The sequence below is a fragment of the Drosophila eugracilis genome, unplaced genomic scaffold (assembly GCF_018153835.1).
Source record: "Drosophila eugracilis isolate 14026-0451.02 unplaced genomic scaffold, ASM1815383v1 contig_340, whole genome shotgun sequence".
Taxonomy (NCBI): Eukaryota; Metazoa; Arthropoda; class Insecta; order Diptera; family Drosophilidae; genus Drosophila; species Drosophila eugracilis.
Genome location: NW_024573195.1, coordinates 185,016 through 201,741, shown reverse-complemented (window position 1 = coordinate 201,741; position 16,726 = coordinate 185,016). Strand labels below are relative to the sequence as shown.

The 16,726-nt window shown below is 37.0% G+C and overlaps 1 protein-coding gene and 1 long non-coding RNA gene across 2 annotated transcripts; one reads left to right on the top strand and one right to left on the bottom strand.

Annotated features, from left to right (window-relative positions):
* Positions 1 to 585: 585 nt before the first annotated feature.
* LOC108102324 (protein BCL9 homolog) lies at positions 586 to 8,297 on the top strand. Its single transcript, XM_017207112.2, has 7 exons — positions 586 to 643; positions 708 to 1,167; positions 1,226 to 1,540; positions 1,849 to 2,079; positions 2,824 to 4,851; positions 6,122 to 6,318; positions 6,373 to 8,297. Exons 2-7 carry the CDS (start codon positions 990 to 992, stop codon positions 7,921 to 7,923), a joined length of 4,500 nt encoding a protein of 1,499 aa, XP_017062601.1. The 5' UTR covers positions 586 to 643; positions 708 to 989; the 3' UTR covers positions 7,924 to 8,297.
* A 3,800-nt stretch (positions 8,298 to 12,097) lies between these two features.
* Positions 12,098 to 16,202, bottom strand: LOC108118551. Its single transcript, XR_005993821.1, has 2 exons — positions 15,152 to 16,202; positions 12,098 to 12,231 (listed from the first exon to the last, which is right to left on the bottom strand). It is a non-coding gene; the product is annotated as an uncharacterized LOC108118551 (long non-coding RNA).
* Positions 16,203 to 16,726: the final 524 nt, after the last annotated feature.

Sequence of the window (16,726 nt, the reverse complement as noted above, 5' to 3'; positions counted from 1 at the left end):
TGCGGAATTTAAAGATTTTAAAAATACTCTTTGTTTGATGTGTATGTCGGTCATTCTGCTTCTAGCGTCGCTAAAAATTAAAACAAATGAATATATTGTATATATTGTATTTCTTGTACATATATTTCATTGGAATTGGAATTTCATTGGAACCCATACACGCACATACTCATACACACACATGCCTTACATACATACATACCTTCTTTTGCGCGCATTTTGCAAAAACTTCGCTATGCTTATTGCGCAAGTGCGACGACAGATTCGATGTGTTTCCGCTGGTCTTTATTGTTTTAGTACAATGAATGCACTTGGCGGTGCCGCCTATTATATTTGTGTAATTTGATTTAACATTCATTTTTCCGTTATCTTTCTATCTAATAAAGTAATCAACGCTTTAAAATGGAAAGGAAAAGGAAAAAATATCAAAAAAAAATATCATGATTTCGATATTTGGCCAAAAAAAATATCACGATATAAATATATCATTTTTGGAAAAAAATATCGATATATTGATATTTTGATATATTATCAACAACCCTACATTAATGTTCTTTAAATCTACCAGATTCAGTATTTAATTATCCAAACAGGATGTGCGAAGTCTAGCTTATACAGATTGTGGTGGCCGGTCACTCCAAAAGTCAGCAAATTTATATATTTATATTATGATATTTTGTTAGTTATGCGCATTATTTTTTTTCCAGAAGTTCGTGGCAACTTTTAACAGTGCAAATTAAAAATCGTAGTCAAAATACATATATCTTTAAACATAAGTTGATGATACTCATGTTATGATAATAATACATATGTACTTATGTATACATAAAATTGTGAAACAGCGCAAGTTAATCGAAAGAAAATTTGAAATAATCCGGAAGAATAAAGTCACTTTTGGCGTTCATTATGATCGCTTCAAAGATATTTGGCTAGTGTACGACAGTGTACGTGTATGTTATTTTTGATGTACACATGAATGCCAAACTACAATGCTCTCGACAACAACGTCCCGCAGTCCAGCCCAGGCACAATCACGACCGAACGCCGATGCCCCAACAAGTGCATCTGAAACAAATTCCGGAAAGGGAATCGGGAATGGGGTCGTCGGCACCAGCAGGAACTCTCCGAAGACCCTCAAAAGCGAAGCCTTCCCTTCTCTTTCGCCGGGTAAGTCCTGTTCCTTGTTTGTCCTTTATAAATTTCCTATCATTTGAAGTGTTTCCAGATCAAATGAAAGCAATGCCAGAAGAAGGTGCAGATCAAAAAGTCCTTTCCCATAGTGACAAAGCTGTTGGCACTCCAACTAGTGGTAACGGAGGTGGTGGAAATATTATGGCAGATGCACAAGCATCGCAGTCGTCCTTAGGCACTATTGTTGGTACTCCGATGCTAAGGCAGAATTCCTCGAGCAGCATTAACTCGTGTCTGGTCCCCTCTCCAAACAACACCAGCGAACACTCAAATAGCAGCAGTGGTCAAGTGATCGATTGCGACGATCATGCGAAAAAGAAGAAGTCCAATGTGAAGGACGATGATGTCGGTAAGGCTGCCTTGTAATTTAACTTTAATTTATACAGAATGGCTTTACCTCCAAGAGTTTTCCAATTTTCTTTATTACAATTTTTTTTTATTATTATTTTTTCAAATTTCTAAATGATATAACAAATGTTCCTCGAATAGGAAACTATTTATGGCAACTATCTTCTTATTTTCCTAAATTAACTCGATATAAGCAGAACTCTTTTTCTGCAACGTACGTACAGAAATTTGTTATTTTCCATGATATACTTAAAACTAAAGTGCACTGTAGCTTGTCTGATTACATAGGTGTATATATATTTTTCTAAGTCTCAACAGGAAAAAGTTCTAGTAAGTCAAAAGGCTTAACTACTGGTACCGGGTCTGGAACAGGGCCCACATCTGGTTTACCACTTAGCATTGCTATCAAGGAAGAACCTGCTGACGTTTTGACCAGCTTAGCGAATATAAAAAAAGAAGAAAGTGAAATTCACTCTCCAAATATGTCTCCTGTTGGGTTCGGATCTATTGGTAATGCACAAGACAGCTCCGCTACGCCAGGTAAGTCAAATAAATTAATCATTATTCAACTATCTGTAAAACAAGTTAACACCAAATTCAAGTTATCCTATAGTCAAATATATTTTTTCTATATTTATGGTCTCCATTTTTATAGTTCTTATTTTAATTTTTACGAAATTTTAATTAAAATTAAAAGAAATAAAATGTATTTTATTAACGATCCGAATTAAAGAAAACAGGCATTTTATTTGCAAAAAAAAAAACATTTTGAATTTATCGTCGGTAATAAATTTTTGTTTAAACTTGTTTTAAAATTTCGGCACCAAGAAAAAATGACTTAAAGGCTGTAACAAACAAAACTACAAAATAAAAGTAATAAATCTACTCGCTAAATTTTAAAATCAAACTTGTACCGTAATTTATTTAAAAACTTATTTAAGCTGTGATTTCAGTTTCTTTTACTTTATTTCTTTATAATTATAATGTATCCCACAATTTTTGTTTTAATAGTTTTCTCATAATAATATAATTATCTAAATGGAACATTTTTCAGTTTTACATGCTTAAAAAAGTTTAAACAATAATTTTCGAAACCCATCAACAGTGTTCATATTAAAAATACACAATTATATTTTAGATTAATGTGAGTATTTTACTGTTGGTAATATAGGATGTATAGATTCGAGTTAATAGCCTTCTTAATAAGGGTATCCTCTAATTTATAAAAAAAATTCCGATATATTCAGCGTATATATATTTTAATAAACATTTTTCTTTATTTAGTAAAAATAGAAAGAAATACAACCGATAGTATAACGGAAAAAAAACCTGCATTGGTATTAAATAATGACGAAATGGGCATGGAAGGCGTTAGTTGCAATCTGTTAAACCCGGATATTATCAGTGAATCTTTGAATGATCCCCCTATCTCAAGCATATTGGCTATTGGCTTGAATGCTACGCACGTTAGTGGAGTTGGACCAGGACCAGGAGTTGGAGCTGGGGTGGGTAACCTTTTAACCGGTAATGGCAATGGCACCTCTTCGGGTGCCAGTAATTGTTTGGATTACATGCAACAACAAAATCACATATTCGTGTTTTCAACTCAACTGGCTAACAAGGGAGCCGAATCAGTTTTAAGCGGCCAATTCCAAACTATAATTGCATATCACTGCACACAGCCAGCAACAAAAAACTTTCTCGAAGACTTCTTTATGAAGAATCCCCTAAAAATGAATAAATTGCAGCGACACAATGCTTTGGGAATGCCTTGGCTAGGTACCGGACCGGGAGGATCAAATGTTTCTAGTCCTTTATCAAAGATTACACATCAGCAGACACATTCAAAGCCCATAGGTCTTTTGAAAAATCAATTTAGTCAAAATGAAAACAGTAAACGGAGTACTGTGAATTCATCGAGCTTCATCGACCAGTCAGATCCCTTGGTCAATGAGAATGAATTGATGTGCTGGGAGAGCGGACCCGGAAGCAGCGGTGCTAGTGTCACTGCCCAAAGCTCTCAAAGTATAGACGGTATTAGTTCTTCCAATGAATCGCAAGCTATAAAAATACTTGAAGCAGCTGGTGTTGACTTGGGACAGGTCACAAAAGAAAGCGACTCAGGACTGGTCCACGAGAACAATATTGTTTCGCTGCAAGGAGTTAAGGTTCCAGACGAAAATCTTACACCACAACAACGTCAACATCGGGAAGAGCAGCTAGCAAAAATAAAGAAAATGAATCAATTTCTTTTTCCAGAAAATGAAAGTTCTGTCGGACCCAGTGTGAGCTCACAGTTGTCAAAGATACCAGGCGAACTGATGATGGGAACACAGAGTGGCGGAGGAACTGTAGTAAACTCTCAAATGCTACAAATGCATTTGCCAGGAAGTGGAAAATCAGAGCTCTTGGCTGCAACAACTTCAGGGCTTGCGGAGGAGGGTGTTTTGCCTGGTGATGTTATATCAGATATGGGTGCTGTAATGGCATGCAATAGCCAGAAAGGCAACCTTCAATGCGGATCTGGAGTAGGAGCTGGGCCTGTACCTGGAACTAATGCAGGGTCAATAAATGCCAATATGCATTGCTCAAGCTCTGGCCCTCCAAACGGCAGTATGATGGGAAGCTCAACAGATATTCTGTCTTCGTTTGGCACTACCAGTTGCAATATAAATGTCATCGGCTCGGTACCAGATATGTCAAAAGAGCTTTCGAATCAAGATACCCTATCCCATTCACACCAAGGGGGAGTGGCTCAAATGGAGTGGTCAAAGATTCAACAGCAATTCTTTGAAGAGCGCCTAAAGGCAGGGAAAACCAGACAATCGGTCGGTTCTGTCGTACCGCTACAGCAGACGTCTTCTGGAAATGGCGGTGTTTCGGCAAGTAGTCAAGTGCGTTCTCTGCAGGGACCGCCACCTCCATACCATTCCACCCAACGATCTGCCTCAGTGCCCATAGCCACTCAGTCGCCCAATCCATCGAGTCCTAACAATCTGTCACTTCCCTCACCGCGCACAACTGGTGCATCCTTGGGTTTGCCAACCCACTCACCCAGCATGGATAGCACTACGTCATTGTCTGGATCTGCTCCTCCGGCCATTACCACGGCATCCCTATCAGGCACAACAGGAGTTCTCTCAGCAAACAAAAATTGTTTTCAGAGTGAAACCCCATCACCGTCAAATCAAAATCGGAATCGCAATAGCGGATCATCAGGCGTACTCACTCATAACTTAAACAGTAATCCGAGCACTCCGCTGTCCCACCTCTCCCCAAAGGATTTGGAGCCGTTTGTTCAGTCCTCTGCTGGTAATTCAAAACTATATTTATACCCGTTACTCGTAAAGTAAGAGGGTATATTAGATTCTTTGAAAAGTATGTAACAGGTAGAAGAAGAGTTTCCGACCCTATAAAGTATATATTCTTGAGTAGTATCCATAGCGAAGTCGATTAAGCCATGTCCGTCTGTTCGCCCGTTCGTCAGTCTTTCTGTCTGTATGAACGTTGAGATTTCAGGAACTATAAGAACTGCAAAATAGAGATTAAGCATTAAGAGTCTTGAGGTCCCTACGCAGCGCAAGTTTATCTCAGCATCCTGCCACGCTCACTCGAACGTCCGCAAATCACGAAAAACTAAAATCGCTGAAATCTCACGAACTATTAGAGCTAGAAATCTATAATCTTGAGATGCCATCGCATCTTATGGTTGTACCATTATCACGCCATACCCACTCTTTCGCCCACTAAGCTCAAATGACAGTTTTCGCTTTTTATAGAACAGTTGATATATCAATAACTATAAGTGATAGAAATGCGAATACTTTTTCCTTTCTAGCTTTGCCCAGACTAACGCCCACAAAACCCGGAAACCCAAATATGAGAAAATCTCGGGAACTATAAGAGCTAGAAAGTAAGGCTTAGGAATAGGTATTTTAGGAAGCCACTGCAGCTCGACTCAAGATTTTATCCGGCCACGCTTTCTATACCGCCCACAAACCGCGGAAAACTGTGGCGTCCATAATATTATAGTGGATATCTTCGTTTGCCCTTGTATATTTATTTAGATTTACCAAACATTATTTCGATATTTATGAAGAAATGTAGGTTATAAGGCCTCACATGGACGGTGACGTCACCATTAGTTACTCAACATGCTTTTTTGACAAAAGGTGGCGCTTTGTCCATTTCCACAGCAAAATGAATATTTTAAAATTGTATAAAAAGTAATAGGTATCTTATAGTAAGCGGCACTCGACTATATCGTTTCTTCTTGTTTTTTTTTATGGGTTGCCGATTTTGTATTACTAAACGTAAACTCTACTATAACTACGAATACATTGTATTATATATATTATTGTTTATATATACAATCGAGAAAAGAATTAAATAATATAGCACAACATGTATTCAAAAATCGAATTTTTATGTAATATACATATTTACCCATTAAAGAAAATAATTCTTTGTACTAAAAATACATAAAAACGGATCTACAAAACAGAATAGCAATGTATATAATGGATGTTGTGCATTTAGTGCATTTAATTAATGTTATTAAAATGACTACAATTAATTACAGGGGATAACATAAAAAGTAGACGACCAAGTCCACAGGGTCAACAGTCGCCAGGAAGCGGTTTTTTAGAAGCAAATGTCGAAGCAAGATTTTCGGCATCCAGTCCTGGTGTTATATTTAATGCACACCAGCATATGCAAAGTAATACGAATTCAGGATTAAGTTCCTATAAAGTAGGCACTTCTAATATACAAATGGAGGTAATAAATTACCTAGATTTAATAAAACTGAATTTATACATTTTTTGTTTTCAGCGTCAAGTCCCAACCCAAGGAGGATCCGTACAATTCAATAGACGGTGTGATAATATTCCTTTGAATCCCAACAGTGGCAATCGCCCGCCACCAAACAAGATGACTCAGAATTTTGATCCAATCTCTTCTTTGGCGCAAATGTCACAACAATTAACAAGCTGTGTGTCTAGTTTGGGCAGTCCAGCCGGTACTGGTGGAATGACTATGATGGGGGGTCCAGGATCGGCAGACATTAATATTGACCATGGAATGATTTCGGGATTAGAAGGACACGGAATGGATGCTATAAATCAAAATAACTGCCACCCAATGAATGTCGTGATGAATTCAATGGGTCAGAAAATAATTAACTCAAAAATGTGCGCTCCTGGAAGTTTAAATGGACCACCAGGCTTTAACTCTAATTCGCCCAATGTGTTAAGAGAGACTCCTCTTGGGTCGGGTCCAGTTTCTGGTCCCGGATCGGCAAACGCTTCCAACTTTCAAGGCATTGTGCAACCTGGTCCTAGAATGATGAGTCGAATGCCCGTCAATTTTGGTTCGAATTTCAATCCGAATATTCAAGTTAAGGCGAGTACTCCGAACACCATACAATACATGCCTGTGAGGCCGCAAAACGCCAACAACAACAATAATAATGGAGGTGGCAACGTGCGAATGCCACCTAGTCTCGAGTTTTTACAGAGGTATGCTAATCCACAAATGGCTCCTGTAGGCAATGGTTCTTCGATCTGTGCACCAACTGTTGGGGAAGGTGGGCAGGGAATGATGGTAGGGTCTGGATCAGGAGCCATATTAATTAACTCTCCCGGCGAGCAGCACCAGAACAAGATATCAAATAACCCTGTCACAGGCAATGGCATAAACTTTTTTCAGAACTGCAATCAAATAGCAATTATGGACGAAGAGGGAGGATTATCCCACGATGTCCCAATAAATATTGGTCAACCGTCATTGATACGGGGCATGCGTCCTCATGCCATGCGACCGCATGCAATGGGTCCACGAATGCAAGCTTCGACCAATAGGCAGATTCAGTTTGCACATGCGTCGGATGGCCTGGACTGCGTTGGTGATCCCACAGCATTTTTTAACAACGCTAATTGCAATAGTGGAGCACCACCCATGTTTGTATCATCACAACAGTCCAATCAGGCCAAGCCTCAACAGCTGAAGAACATGCCTAGCGGAATGTGTCAAAGCCAAACTGTTCTGGGAGTTATCCCTGCAGTGGCGCAAGGACACTTACATCTGCAGAGTCAAGGACAAGGACAAAGTCAGAGTCAGCCCTTAATTGGACCCAGCAACAATAGTTTAGTTTCAGCTGCCGGAAATGTTGGTCATAGCAACGGTGTCTCTGCCATCAACTTTGTGGGTCCCTCGTCTAACGATCTGAAGTATGCACAGCAATATCACAGTTTTCAGCAGCAATTGTACGCAACTAACACTAGAAGTCAGCAACAACAACAGATGCACCAGCAGCACCAAGGCAACATGATAACGATGCCGCCCAACCTATCACCAAATCCAGCGTTTTTTGTAAACAAATAAACAATAAACTTGGTGCCGCCATGTTTGATTAATAGAATCCAGGATAAGACATCATTCTCCAATTAAGATGTTTACTTTTGTTAAGGTAAAAGTTTTTGCTAAGGAGAAAATAAACATTTGTAAATGCAAAAAAAAAATTTAATTTGTAACATTAGGACGAGTCATATCCATTTAAAATCTATCATCCCATTCGTATAAAAATATTTGGACAGTTATTTAAATACTATAGATAGTCGCATTGCGAATATGTACAAATAATAAAACATCGAACCTTTAGTTGCAGCTTTTTTCTGTTGTTAATTAAAACTTATGCTGCTCTTTGTATTAAATATAATTTAAAAATACATATGTAAACCGCAGATAAAATATTTTTCTCATTTATTGTAATTGATATTTAAAAACTGTAAATTCTTCCATTAAAATTATAAAGAAAACACCAAACATGTCTGATATTGTTTTTTTTTTATTTTTAGAACTTTATCCTTCTTTAATTTCAACATAATTATGCTAATAGGAGATGTAACTTTATAATAAAGATATAAATTATAATCATTACATATAGAGGCTATTCTGTATCTTGTAAGAATCAATAACAGTTGATTTAATTGCCGTACGGACGCAGAGATCCTGGAAACTATAAGGGCTTGAACTTTTTTAAAATAAAGGTTAAAGTATTTTTATGACTTTAAATATTCCTTTTTATCCATACTTATCGACCTACAAAAATGTTTAGTGGTAAACGTATTGTTAAAGAACAGATGTCCCACTCAATTAAGAAATATATTTTCATTTAATAGTTCTCTAGAAGCAGATGTCAATTTTTGTTGGCATAATTATTTTGAAATTGGTTGGCATTGCAACGGGTATTTGACAAATGCGGCACTCGAGTGAATTAAAAAATACTTTGATAAATAAGACGATAGAAATGTACAATATAAATATATTCTGATTAAAAAAGTGAAAGGGGGAGGGGTGGAATTTACAGAAGGCCAAGATCTAAATCTGATCTGAGATATTTATACATTATATATATGATTCCTTTTAACTGTTATACTACTTTTTTATTGTACTCTTCGAGTAACGGATTTAAATATTTTCATAGAGTAATAAGTGTTGATACGTGTCAGATATTAAGGTAACTGGGTATTAACCAGCTTTAAAAACTTAGAGGAATATAATCATTATAAATGTTTGGCGCTAGTGTTGTTAAGCGTTTGGCATACCAAATTACTGAGCATATACATATGTAAGTACGGAGTTCAATCCGATAAAGCTCGTATTTGTCGTTAAGTTGGTTGTTTGGTCAGATATTTGTAGAGTAAACTGATACCGAATTCGTTAATCACTGACTTATAATATGGTAATACTGTAAATAATTTAGTTTAGTTTATATAAACCATAGTGCAAAATCAGTCCATTCAAATATAGATGCTATCCTCAAAACAATGTAGAATGCCTTAAGAATGCCAATCTGACCAATCGCCAGACCAGATCGCTCCCGGACCTCTCATCTGACCAATCTCCTGTACTATTAGCGCTTCTTCATAGCCCAGAAATCATGAACCGCCCCTATAGACTGAGGTCGAATACAACGTATTGGCTAAAATACAAGAAATATGTGAGTACACACGATCACTTAGACCCACAGCTTAACTTCGAGGAAGATATAAAGAGCACTACCATCCCTCTGGATACAGTTTTTGTCGCTGCAGCAAAAATTTCCACACAAAAGAGATAGAACAGCAAACCAGCAGATCGCCAGCATCGAAGAAGCTACCAAGCATCGGAGCCTTACGCAAGATTTCCAAGGTGCTAGAACGAGATACTGAGAAAGCACAGTATAAAAGCTATAACTGGATAGCTCCAGATTTTCTCTGTGTTTAGTCCACTCCAATCTAAGTCCCCAATTAGAAATACCGCAGGAAACGAATCCATCATCGCATAGACCAAAAAGTGTGTTTTCATGACTCCCAAAGCTCTTTAAGAGATATCAAGGCTTAAAGCAACCTACCGAAGTAAACTAAACGAACATCCAAACAATCTCGCTCCGATCCAAACCATGGTCTCAGACAGAACTCGACTACGACGCAGCGACCTGTACTGATTATATTTGAGGGATAAGATAAAAGCGGTCAATTAGATATTTAGGTTATAGACTTAAAACTTAGACTTAGACTTTATAACCTATTGTTAGTCTATAGACTTAAGATTTTATAACCTATTGTTAGTCTCCAAAGGAGAAGATATAGTTTTGATGATATTCGTTGAAAAGTACGAAACGAGTATAATGAATCGTTTTCGACAATACAAAGAATACATGCTACTTCTTTTTAAAATCGTCAAGTGGCAAAGATTGTGGTGGTAAAGTTTTACCAAGACGTAGCTATTTATTTACAAATTTCATTTATATCGAGTATTAGAATAATGACCTGAATTACAATAGACTGACTGAATCACAAAGAGGTTTTAATTATTATTAAATGGAACATCGGACCCTAATAAATATCATTTGAACATTTTGGCATTTATGGTCAATAGCAATCGCTGCTCCATTTTTAATGTTTACCTTTTAATCAAATACTATTTATACCCGTTACCCGTAGAGTAAAAGGGTATACTAGATTCGTTGAAAAGTATGTAACAGATAGAAGGAAGCGTTTCCGACCCTATAATGTATATATATTCTTGGTCAGGATCAATAGCGAAGGTGTCCGTCCGTATTAACACTGAGATCTCAGGAACTATAGCAGATACAAAGTTGAGATTAAGCATAAAGATTCTTGAGGTCCCGGGACAGCGCAAGTTTATTTCCGCATCCTGCCACGCCCACAAATAACGAAAAACTAAAATCGCTTAAATCTCGGGAACTATTAAAGCTAGAAAGAGCTGAAATTCAGTATGTATAAACTTTGGATGCCAGTGCAGCTTTTAGTGGTACTATTATCTGGCCACACCCACCCATACGCCCACCAAGCTCATAAGACGGTTTTCGCATTTTCAAGAAAACCTGATATCTCGGTAACTATAAGAGATAGAAAGTTCGCATTAAACATGTAGGTTTTTATGATGCTCTAATTGTTTTTTTCCATCTAGCCACGCCCACCCTAACGCTCACAAAACCCGAAAAACTAAAAATGAAAAAATGCGACTATAGCGTTTCCTCTTGTTTATATTATAATCTCTTCATTTATACTTAGTTCTGCACGCATTGATAAAAGCTTAAATTTTTAGTTTAATATTCACTCTGTAAACAAGAGGAAACGCTATAGTCGAGTGCCGCGACTATAAGATACCCGTTTCTGTTTTACAAAATTTTTAAATATTATTTTGCTAGTGGAAATTCATAATGCGCCACCTATTGTCAGAGGAAGTATGTTGAGTATGCTTATAGTGACGTCACTGCCCATGTGAGGCCTTATAACCTTACGAAGGCATTCATAATAATATTATAGACGCCACAGTTTTCCGCGGTTTGTGGGCGTTAGAGTGGGCGTGGCCGGATGCAACTTCGTGGCAAGTTGCAGAGGCATCTCTTAAATACGTGTTTCTAAGCAAAATTATGTAGCTCTTAAAGTTTTCGAGATTTTTGCATTTTTGGTTTTGGATTTTGTAGGCGTTAGAATGGGCGTGGCTTGATCGGAAAAAAACAATTCGCATTGGGAGCATCATAAAAACCTACACGCCTAATCCCAACTTTCTATCTCTTATAATTACCGAGATATCAGCTTTTCTAGAAAATCCGAAAACCGTCTTTTGAGCCTTGTGGGCGTATGGGTGAGTGTGGCCGGATAGTAGTACCACTATAAGATGCGCTGCCATCTAAAGATTATACTTTCTGAATATCAACTTTCTAACTGCAATAGTTCCTGATTTCAGCAATTTTAAGTTTTTGCGATTTGTGGGCGTTAGAGTGGGCGTGGCAGCATGCTGTAATAATGCTTAATCTCAACTTTGTATCTGCTATAGTTCCTGAGATCTCAGCGTTCATACGGACGGACGGACAGACGGACATGGCTCACTCGACTTCGCTCTTGATCCTGATCAAGAATATATATACATTATAGGGTCGGAAACGCTTCCTTCTATCTGTTACATACTTTTCAACGAATCTAGTATACCCTTTTACTCTACGAGTAACGGGTATAATAAATAAATATTTCCAAAAGTATTGAAATATATTTCTTCTTCTATTTATTCGACCTCTCGATAAGATTTTATTTTATGTCAAATTGGGTAGGGAAAGACTGTAGGTGAGGCTGTTTCCATTTTGTTCATTTCCCAGTGGTTGGCATAGACGTCTTTTTGTATCTGAAAAAGCAAAAATAATTTAAAATTAGTTAGTTCAAGAGCTGTTCAATTAAAAATACATATCCGGGGTGCTAAACATACATATTTTAATAAAATCCCGTTGGAATCAAAACATAAATTTAATACCCACGCTAGCCGAACTTATTAAAATACCGAGCTAAAAAATATTTAATATAATATATTACAAGAAAAAACGCTACAGTTAAGTGACGCGACTATAGTATACTCGTTACTGTTTTACAGAATTTTAAAATAATCATTTTGCTAGTTGAAATGGACAAAGCGCCATCTTGTTTCAAAAAAGTATGATTACTATATGACTTCAAGTAAATAGACGACACTGACCATGTGAGGCCTTGTAACATAAATTTCTTCATATATATCAAAATATTGTTCCAATTTTAAAAATCTTTGGCAAATCAATAGATATTGACAAAAATATGTTAAACAAGGTTTAACGAAGACATTAACTATAATATTATGCATGCCACCGTTTTTCGCGGTTTGTGGGCGTTAAAGTGGGCGTGGCCAGATGAAAACTCACGCCCAGCTGCAGTGGCATCTCAAAAATAAGTATTCCTAAGCCTAACTTTCAACTCTTACAGCTCCCAAGATTTTCTCATATTTGGTTTTCCGCGTTTTTTGGGCGTTAGAGTGGGCGTGGTCAAATGGTGTAATAATATCAGAGATATCAGCCATTTTACAAAAAGCGAAAATCGAGTGGTCGGATAACGGTACCGCCCTAAAATGCGCTGGCTTCTCAAGATACCTAGTCCCAACTTTCTACATCTAATAGTTCCTGAGATTTCAAAGGTTTCAGTTTTTCGTGATTTATGGGCGTTTGAGTGGGCGTGGCAGGATGCTGAAATAAATTTGTGCCGCGTTGGGATCTCAAGAATCAGCCTGCTTAATCTCACTTTGTATCTCTTATAGTTCCTGAGATCTTAGCGTTAATGCGGACGGACGGACGGATTTGCATAAAGACAAGAAAGAAAGAATTTTTAAAAGTTGCATTTCAGAAGGCAATTGAAAATTTAAGCACACAAATAATTATTTAGCATTTACAGTTCCCTTAATTTCATTAAATTGTATTTCATCAATCTTTACCTGACGTTTTTTTATGGCAGTTTTCACTGTTTCCATACTTAACCTGCGTGGACATATTTTATTGGGACTGGACAATTGTCAGATAATTTTAAGTACGAGCTCACAAACTTCATAGGAACAACAGAAATAGATTATTTTGGTTATATGCGAACGCCTTTTGAAATTAGTTAAATAATATTTTCTGAGAATAGTTTCAATTTAATGTACTTAAACTCCTCGACTAATATGTATAAATGTATGTTTGTAAAAACAACAAGAATTATAATATTTTACTATAAAAGTTTATTTAAAATATATATCTATAAATTTATATGAAATTAACGAAATAAGGAAATATTCTTGCAACGCTTTTAAGTTGTCGTAATAATTATGTTGTTTCTGTCGAGGGTGAGTGCTGTTAATATTAATGAAAACAAAATGGTTGGCCAAATCATCCACAAATACAAATCCACCCTCATTTTGCGGAACAGTTTTGCAATTACAAAAAAAAAAAAACACAAAAGACGAGAAATGGGACACTCCTATTTCTGCGAACTAAACAAAATGGTGTAGAGAATAAATAAATACACAAATTGTTTGCTTGCACATGCCAGTTCTATTAATGAGTATACTAATTTATTATTTTGATATTGATATAAGTAGCTTTTGACATCGGCATATTAATTACTAAATTTTATTTATATAACCTGAGTTAGGTAATTTACAGAATTTGAACTTTCATATATGTATAATGCCTATATAAGTAAAACTCGTTTTCCAAATAACCATTAGTTTACTTGTTATACCCGTTACTCGTAGAGTAAAATGGTATACTAGATTCGTTGAAAAGTAAGTAACAGTAGGAGGAAGCGTTTTCGACCCTATAAACTATAAATATTCTTGATCAGTATCGATAGCGAAGTCGATTAAGCCATGTCCGTCCGTCCGTCTGTCCGTATGAACGCTAAGATCGCCGGAACGAATACAAAGTTGAGATTAAGCATGAAAATTTTTAAGGTGCCTACGCAGCGCAAGCTTATCTAGCATCCTGCCACGTTCACTCTAACGCCAACAAATCACGAAAAACTGAAATCTCAGGAACTATTAAATGTAGAAAGTTGAGATAACATATGTAAGATCTTGAGATGCCTTCGCATTGGTATCATTATCCGGCCAAATCCACCCTTACGCCCACCAACCTCAAAGATGGTTTTTCACTCTAAAACCAATAAAACCCGGAAAACCAAAAAAAAAAATAAAATCTCACGAACTATAAGAGCTACACAGTTAGACTAAGGAATACTGAGGACTAAGGAAACTGCGGAAATCTGTGAAGCCCATGTATTATAATAAGTATATCTTCGTTTGGTCTTGTATATCATTTTTTTTGTCAATATCTATCGATTTACCAAAGATTTTTCAAAGCGGAATAATATTTCGCTACTTATGAAAAAATTCAGGTTATAAGACCTCACATGGACAGTGACGTCACCATCAGTTAGTAAACATGCTTTTTTCACAAAAGTTGGCGCTTTGTCCATTTCTACTAGCAAAATGAATATTTTAATATTGTGTAAAACAGTAACGGGTATCTTATAGTCGCGGTACTCGAATATAACGTTTCATCTTGTTTTTTTTTTCATTTTTACGGTGTAGCGTTTTAGTTTTATTAAACTGAAATCAGCAAAATTGTTTTCAGAAGAATAAATTAACTCAGCAAAAATTTTAGCTGCCGTATAGTATATGGATTTAGAGATATTATACGAGTATGACAGTTTCTTTATTTTAGGCATTTTCATTTAAATACAATGCTTTGGGTTACAGGTATTTATACCTTGAACAGTGCATTGTATTTTCTAATTACTATCTTTTTACTTTTACTTTGCCCCTGCGTTAATTTTAGTCAATAAACATAAGAGGTTCGCCTATATACGTGTGTGCGCTAACTTTCTTTAAATTCAACTGCGGCGGTTCGTAGTAAAACTTGAAATGAGAAAATGAAAAATTGTTTGACAAAGTCACGCGGACGTGCAGAGCTCATACATTATATATTCACATGTGAGAGAGGACGTGTGGTGAGTTGCGCTACGGAAAATAAGGCTTAGAGCTAAGAAGAAGAGTAACATCGGACATTTAAAAAGGGCTCGAATTTCTGCATATTCTGGTTATAAGATACAGAACCAGTCTGACCAGTTTATAGCGGTACTGATTTTAATTGTCGAAGGTATGATGTTTATGCAAATTTTAACCAACTGACCTAACGCCAACCCCAACGCAACTCGCATGGCCATCTGGCTCGGCTTTTCCCAACCCGACTAACTCAACCCTCTTGTACCGGATTGATTTGGTTTACCGTGAGAAAACCAGTTTTCGCGATGTGTTCAGTCCCCCTGGTCAGACGATCAAGTGTCCGGTAACGTCCCGTCCAAGCAGAGGACCAGGCCGAGGACACCAGGGCACAGCTGCAAAGTCGTGTTCCTCGCGAGTGACTCGCATACAGGAATCTGAGGGGTTGTTGATTTTTAGTTTAAGATCTGCTAATTTGCATATGATTGTATCAAACCCGACTAAAGCGCACTCAAGCACCAAAAATTCCAGAACGTTATATTTCATATGTTCGCTTACCTCAAGGTGATTAGTTGAGTGACTTAGAATCACTTGTAGGTAAGAAACTTATTTTTGGCGAGAGGAAAAGGAGAAATGCTTGCCCAGGGCCCACTGTACAAAATAATGCGCGACTGTACCCAAGACATCATTAGTGAATACTTCTGTCGGTCCTTGCTCCATCCTGCTCTTTCTTAACATCGAATCGCTATTCCATTGGTATTCTTCTTCTCATTCCGACCCCCATTTCGTCCTTCTTTCTTTGCCACGCTTTCCATTCACGCTATCCCTTGCGCAAGCTGATGATTTAAAAATTTAATGCCTCGCGGCTATTAATGAAAGAAAATGCTCGCGTAATAAAACAAAAAGGAATTGTGGGCCAATGTGGTGTAGGGGTGGAAATGGACCTTCTGGTGGTGGGTGAAACTGTGTGGATGCCTAACTGGACCGATATAAAATGGGACGCAAAAAAGTGCTCTGTAGCGGAGGCGAGAAAAATCAAAAGAAAAGAAATAAATATGGCGCGTGTTGTGCAAAATAAGAAATTTTAAATTCAAATATTGATGATGACGGCGTAGAAGCACAAAGCTGTCGCAAGGATGTATGCTATGGAAACCGATTTCCTTGGAAAAAAAGTTCTTGCCTGGATAGGCGTTTTTGTTACACAGGATTCTAACTGATGATGAAGAATGCTTTAAGAAATAAAAACTTTAAATTGTGATTGCTGTTCGTCATAATACCTTTTCTTATTACGTTGAATTGGTGCAAGCCAATTTTGGAAATTTAAGTTAGTTAGTTATTCATT

What these genes read in the sequence shown, in the direction of transcription:
- LOC108102324 (XM_017207112.2), top strand. Translation starts at nt 990, where the DNA reads ATGCTCTCGACAACAACGTCCCGCAGTCCAGCCCAGGCACAATCACGA. An exon ending in TGTGAAGGACGATGATGTCG is followed by an intron (nt 1,541 to 1,848) that starts GTAAGGCTGCCT and finishes TATTTTTCTAAG; the next exon opens with TCTCAACAGGAAAAAGTTCT. An exon ending in GTTTGTTCAGTCCTCTGCTG is followed by an intron (nt 4,852 to 6,121) that starts GTAATTCAAAAC and finishes AATTAATTACAG; the next exon opens with GGGATAACATAAAAAGTAGA.